Source organism: Rutidosis leptorrhynchoides, chromosome 1 (genome assembly GCF_046630445.1).
Source record: "Rutidosis leptorrhynchoides isolate AG116_Rl617_1_P2 chromosome 1, CSIRO_AGI_Rlap_v1, whole genome shotgun sequence".
Taxonomy (NCBI): Eukaryota; Viridiplantae; Streptophyta; class Magnoliopsida; order Asterales; family Asteraceae; genus Rutidosis; species Rutidosis leptorrhynchoides.
The window spans coordinates 457,018,573-457,025,621 of record NC_092333.1 but is presented as its reverse complement, the minus strand read 5'-3'; the positions used below and the strand labels follow the sequence as shown (position 1 = coordinate 457,025,621).

Genomic DNA, 7,049 nt, shown 5'->3' with positions numbered 1-7,049 from the left:
AGCTACGTGTTTGGAAGAACGAGACTTGACTGAGGGAGGAAAAGCTCCAGATTTGCATAAAATGTGAAAAGAACGGTCGAGTTGCAACTTGCAACAGTCTTTTTGTAAGCACCATGATATATAAATAAAAAAGTTATATAATCAAATGAACTTATTCTTGATTCTTTATGTTTATGAATTTGAATTCGATATGTGATAATATGAATACCTGGATTGTCTGATATGTTGATTTGGCAAAAATAAAAGTAAAAGAAATTGATAAAAGGAAATAGATGAAAAATTAAGCTAAATGACAAAAATGTCCTCATGTGTCACTCACATGATCTTACTTAATGGAAAAAAAATTAACGCCAGTTAGTTTCAAGGTTAATCGTGAAACGAATAGGTAAATGGAAGTCAACCGAGTGAAAAAAGAAAAAGGTCACCGTGCAGTGTTATTTGATACTCGGTACACAGTTTATGAACCAATGATGCAATTTTATCTATTTATTTCAGATAACATTACACAATACAATCACATTACATTTCTTAATACTCTGTATAATATATTATTTTATATTACATTCTAAGAACATATATCACAGAACATTACAAACCATTTATAACTTTATTGATGATACAGCAAGGCAGATAAGAATTTATAACTGTTGTTGTTGTTGTTGTTGTTGTTGTTGTTGTACGGGTTAAGGTTCATGATATCTAATATGTTACTCGTATTATTTTTGTTTTTATTTAGTAACGCACTGATATGAAATCTATATCTATATCTATATTTTATATTACAGTATATAATGTAAAATATCTTATTACATTCTAATATTCTATCACCTTACGTTATAAAAAATTATATTACATTACATGTCTATATATAGTATTGAAGTTCTCATCTCCCTCATTGTATTGACATATTAAGCTATTTAAGCTTTACTCTGCTCATTTTGGCAGGCACCATCAAAACCTCAAACTAAACCATGGAAATCGAACTGGATGATACATTTGAACAGATAGTGGTTATCAGTAGTAGGAAGAAGTTGAATGTTGAGGCCTACGCAGGTTTATACAGTGGACGTACCAAAATCCAAAGGCTTCTGTTCATCAATGAAAACTGTCATGATGAATCGATGCAATTGGATTCGCTAAAACTGGCGTATGATGAGCTTAAGAATGGACAGGACATGAGGCTATTTAAGTCGGTTGTTGGAATGATTAACGGTCGTTTAGGTCCAGACTATGGTTTGGATGTGAATTGGATAGATCAAGTGAATCGTGAGTCGAATCAAAGGAGGAAGGAACTTGAAGACGTCTTTATCGTGAAGAGATATGACCCGTGTACCGAAAACTTCAGGGTACGTCATTAATAAAAAAAAGTTAAGTTTTATACACAACAATAACAACATTTAACCAAATGCATCTAGGCGGGGTAGGGAAGATAAGATGTAGACAGTCATACTCTAAAGGGAGATTGCTTCAAGAATGACCTCTGACTACCCTGAATGCACTAAAAACATAAAATAAATAAATAATAGATATATAATAGATATAAATAAAGATAAAGATATAACATATATAAAAGGAAATATAAACAAAGATACTAGTACGACAAAAAAAAAATAGTAAGGAAGAAATGATGAAATATATAGTATGAATAATACTTATACATTATTAAAAAAATACTATAATATAAAATAATAGTATTAAATTCACAAGAAAACCTTGTGTTATAGCTCATGTGGTAGTGGCTCGACTCTCTTAGCGAGAGATCAGAAGTTCGACTCCCGTGGGGTGCAGCATTGCACACAAGGTTGACCCTTTACCCTTTAATTCCACCCAATGGTGCCTTTCGCACATCGCGCTGCGGTGGCAGGGAGTTTTACCACCCATGCCCTCGGATTGGGCCAGGTTTCCTACTGGACAGCAGTTGGGGGCGGGTTATGCAATTGTGAGAGTTGAACCAATATGAGGATGGAGAATTTGTGGCTGTTATAAGCTTAAGTTGGCTATAAACCAATAGTTCTTTAGACTAAAACAAGTCAAAAGCTCATTTTCCGGTGTTTCAATCTTTTTATAACCATAGGAACCAATGATGTACGGAGTATTAGTTTTATACCCGACTAACTAGGTATAGAACAGCCCTCATAAATATATAAATATATAAAGTTAAGTATTACGGAGTATGATTTATGATATCATATATGTGGATTGATAGAAAAAAAAAAAAAATAAGTTTTTGATCAGTACTTATTTGATGACAACTAGATCTTGTTTTTTGGAGTTCAACAAAAGTCAAAACTTTTTCACTTCCAAATGATCCTTTTCTCTATATATATGGATAACTATGATTTATTTCCTTTGATATGGCAATTACTGTATATAGAAATTGGTTACACTATATGATGAATTGAAGAAGATTTTTATGTTACAGTCAAGAATGAGGAAAGAAGAACTAATTTCCAGACATAAAACTCTTGGCGATTTTCACTACGCTCGTGGCTCACTTGATGATGCATTTGAGAATTATAAAGAGGCGGAACGTCGTGGTAATAATCCAACAGAAAGATTAGATTTATGTCAGAAAGCAATTTTAGTTAGCATTGACAGGTGTAGCCCCATGATCAACATATTAACATACGTCAGTAGAGTTAAGTATATGATCGAGTATATGAAGCTAGATGACATGATCATCACTAAGGCGAAGCTAAAATGTGCTACTGGACTTGCTCATTTGATGAACAGCCAATACAAGATGGCTGCTAAAAAGGTTTCTAATTATATATATATATATATATATATATATATATATATATATATATATATATATATATATATATATATATATGTATGTATGTATAATATATACTCCTTTATTTATTATACTTGTGATCATTTGTGTGTAATAACAACTTTCAATCCTTGTTACTGTATTTGCAGTTTGTGAAGACTCCGGAATTTGGAGATAAGTATTCTGAAGTAATTGCAGCTCATGATGTTGCAACATATGGCGGGTTATGCGCGCTTGCAAGTTTTGATCGCGAGGAGTTAAAGGTTCATAATTTGCACACATAGTTGATTCCCCATAATACCCCTGTTAACAATAACGTTCATAGTTATACTTGCAGGGGTATTTTGGTAATTTGCGCACATAGTTAATACTGTTGGATTAGAAGCCAATAAATCGTACAAAAACAGAAGCAATGGATAATATGAGAAGTGAAAACTGAACAAGTGATTGGGGCAATTTTCTGGTTTATTTCTTGAATGAAAGATACGATTACAATACTGGAGAAAACAAAATTATACTGAATATCAAACTCTAATCTTTTACTCCTACTAAATAGCTAAAATAAATAACTGACTAAAATAACTGTGCACATGACTCCCATGCGCCAGATTTTATTCCCACGTTGTGCTGAAATAACGAGAACTCCCATTTGACTTCTTCAATTCAATTGACACTAGCTGAATTAATCATAACAAATACTTTCTTTTACAGACTAAAGTTATTGAAAACAAAATTTTTGGGAAATTTTTAGAGTTGGCACCAGAAATGAGGGAGCTGATCAATGACTTCTATACGAGGTTTGTTTATTTGCTAGGTTTTTTTTTTTTTTTTTTTTTTTATTAGGTACAAAAGGTAATATAGTCAATGCTCCCATATCATGTATGCTTCATGAGTTTTCGCTTTCGTAAATGCTACTTGATAAGAAAACAAAAAACGAATGATACTTCTGAAAAGTTAAGCTTTGAGCATATATTGGTTTTAATAACTTTGTGTCATCGTGCGTGTTGCAGTCGATTTAGTTCTTGCTTGGAACATCTAGAAGAGATTAAGCCCAATCTTTTGCTGGATATTCATATCCATGCCCACGTGGATGAATTATTCGAACAGATACGTAAAAAAGCGCTCATTCAGTACACCATTCCGTACTCATCTGTGGATATGAACATGATGGCGACAATTTTTAGAGCAACAGTGGCTGAACTGGAGAAAGAACTTGTGACTTTAATTGCAGAAGGGCATATACAGGTACTATTCCTACTCGTTATGAAAAAACTTTGGATAAAACGTCGTTGTGTTTATACAAATCTGAAAAAAATGTTAAGTTTGTTTAGTAGAGTATGAATATCTGTCCATCCTTAGGGTTAATGATTCAACTGGACCATTGTGCGATTGTATAACGTCGTTTCAAATGTTAGCTCGTCGCAAATTTTGTTTCGAAAATTTGTTTATAGCTCAGTCTTCAAAAAATTTTATTTTCGATTGTTCTATTCATATATGGAAGCTGCATTTATAGTTAGAACTATGTTAATGATGCTATTGCAATGCTGATATTTTGTTGATTTTAATTTCAATTTTGAATGCTTTTTATGAAAAATGATATGATATGTAAGCCTAAGATCAGACCTAATTGATGCTATTGCATTGCTGATATTTTGCTGATTTCAATATATGGAAATTGATGCAATTTGAGTTTATTGACTTGATTAAAAAAGATAGCACACACATCAAAGTTACGTCAGCTTTTTTTTTTTTTTTTTTTTTTGGAAAAGCAAAGTTACACCAGCTTATTTAAACATTTCTCCGTTTGTGCAGGCCAAAATCGATTCAGTGAACAAGGTTATGAATGCTCATCGTGTTAATCAGAGGAACTCCGTATTTCAGCAAGTATTAGAGAGTGGGTCCCAACTTGAACGTGCAACGACAAGCATGATGCAGAGATTCAGTATTCTCAGGAGCATGCATAAGACCACTCCCAGCGGCATGTGCTGGAGAGTGTCATCAAACCCGTCATGGGAGGACACCAATGGCATTCCCTTGCCCTCACGTCCGCCCTCACTTTTCCCTCGACATTCGCCCTGCACCAAATCATATATAAGCATAAATGAGGACGAATCAAACACCCTCTCTCCTACTTTTGTGCATTGTTTACTTGTACACACAGCATATACAACTTGTATCTTAATTTATTTAATTTATTTTGTGGGGTATGTAATGGTGAGTGAGTATGTCATGGTTGGTAATGGTGTGTTATGGGAGTGTTATGAGAGGAAGTGTTGAGTAAGTTGGAGAGAGAAAGCTGATGTGGCACTGAGAAAATGCCCACGACGGCGTCATGTTTGGGATTGGTCTAACACAAGAGAATAATTTAAACTTCATCTTTCCTTTGTACTTGGAAGAAAGAATTTGAAGAAACAATCAAATTGACCTTCTTTTTTTTTTTTTGCAATAAATGCAGGTAGACTTGTGTTGAATGTTTTTTTTTGGATAATGACTTGTGTTGAATGTTGCAATGACTATATGGGGATTTTGTGTTACCATTTTGTTAGTACATGTTTGCTATCCATTTATGCTAGAATCTAGTTAATATAATAACACTTAATGTTCTCTAATATATTAATCTGTTTCTACGATTCTAAATGTTTATGTATGTAGATGTATCTAGATACAATCACGGTTTTGATCTTTTGATAAACTATGTATGTATACAATTAAGTTTTAATTAGTTTTCGGAAATTGATTTTTTGGGAAACTTTGATTTTCTGGGATAAAAAATTATTTTTGCTATATTTATGGAGATTATGTATATGTACAACTAGATATTGATTGTATACATAACTGTGTATGTTTAGTATTAGGTTATGATGATTTCAGGTACTAAAAATTACAAAACTTAGTAGTCTTTCTTGTATATTTCTTGCAAATAATTCGTCTACATTACTTACATTATTTTATTATTTGGAGTTACAGGTCTCAAACATTGTACTAAACCCGATAAATTATCAAACATTGTACTAAATCATACGAAAGTAACTTATCTGCGGATAAAAGCAAGAAAACGGTGTGAACACTTGCTGTGTAAGTCACATTTTAAAAACTTCATCCATGCATCAAAGGATGCAACTTTAATGCTTGAACTGCAAGTTACATTAATGGACAGGCGGCAAAGTTTTGACCAAATCAAGAGTCTATCCAGAAAAAGATGTGGTCGTCTCTCTTGATGTATAAGATGTATGTTAGAAACTTGCTACACGCAATCAAATGATGCTAGTTTATTTCTTGATGCACAAGTATGTTATCTTTTTTGGGGGGGGGGGGGGGGGGGGGATGGGGGGGGGGGGGGGGGGTACCAGGTCGGGTTTCCTTCTGGACAGTAGTTGAGGGCGGGTTATGCAACTGCGTGAGATGAATGCGTGGGTGGTTAAGACTGTTTTAAATAAGAATTGTAATTGTAATTGTATTGCTTGATAAAGATTGAGTGATTTTTTCATTTGCAGGAACCCCTATTTATACTATACATGTTAACGGCTAGTTACATAAACAAGGAAAGGAGCCTAAATCTAAAGATGAAAAGTGGTGAGCTGTCGATTAGCTGTGGCCTGCTGTAATCTGCTGTATCTTCAAGAAAGGGAAGTGATGAGAATAATTCTGATCCCAAAACCTAACACTCCCCCGCAAGTTAAATAGTGGGATTCCCAATGTTTAACTTGAAGAGGACTTCTTTGAATAATCTTCCATTAACAGACTTGGTTAAGATGTCTGCTAGTTGGTCTTCTGATCTTACAAACGGTGGAGAGATTACTTCGGCTTCAAGTTTTTCTTTAATAAAGTGTCGGTCTATCTCGATGTGTTTCGTTCGATCGTGTTGAACCGGATTTTCTGAGATTGCAATTGCTGCCTCGTTATCACACATGATTTTTATGGAACTATTTGGAGGGAATCCGATTTCTGTTAAAAGTTTCTTGATCCATAAAGCCTCGGTTACACCGCGGGTTATTCCTCGAAATTCAGCTTCAGCACTTGATAGGGCAACAACCTTTTGTTTCTTGCTTTTCCAAGTAACCAAGTTTCCTCCAACAAGTGCAAAGTATCCGGATGTTGATTTCCTATCACCTTTTTCTCCTCCATAACTTGCATCAGTAAATATTTGTGTGTCTAAGTGATTGTTTTTCCGATATAAGATCCCATCTCCTGATGTGCCTTTGAGATACCTGATAATTCTCCATACCGCGTCCATATGATGTTGTTGGGGTTGATGCATGAATTGACTGAA

At 34.1% G+C, this 7,049-nt stretch overlaps 1 protein-coding gene across 1 annotated transcript; it reads left to right on the top strand.

Moving 5' to 3' along the window:
- Window positions 1-971: 971 nt before the first annotated feature.
- On the top strand, window positions 972-6,384 carry LOC139903908 (COP9 signalosome complex subunit 1-like). Its single transcript, XM_071885833.1, has 10 exons — window positions 972-1,346; window positions 2,375-2,758; window positions 2,929-3,042; window positions 3,491-3,576; window positions 3,790-4,024; window positions 4,592-4,823; window positions 5,235-5,330; window positions 5,747-5,854; window positions 5,937-5,998; window positions 6,274-6,384. The coding sequence occupies exons 1-10, from the start codon at window positions 972-974 to the stop codon at window positions 6,382-6,384; spliced, it is 1,803 nt and encodes a 600-aa protein (XP_071741934.1).
- Window positions 6,385-7,049: the final 665 nt, after the last annotated feature.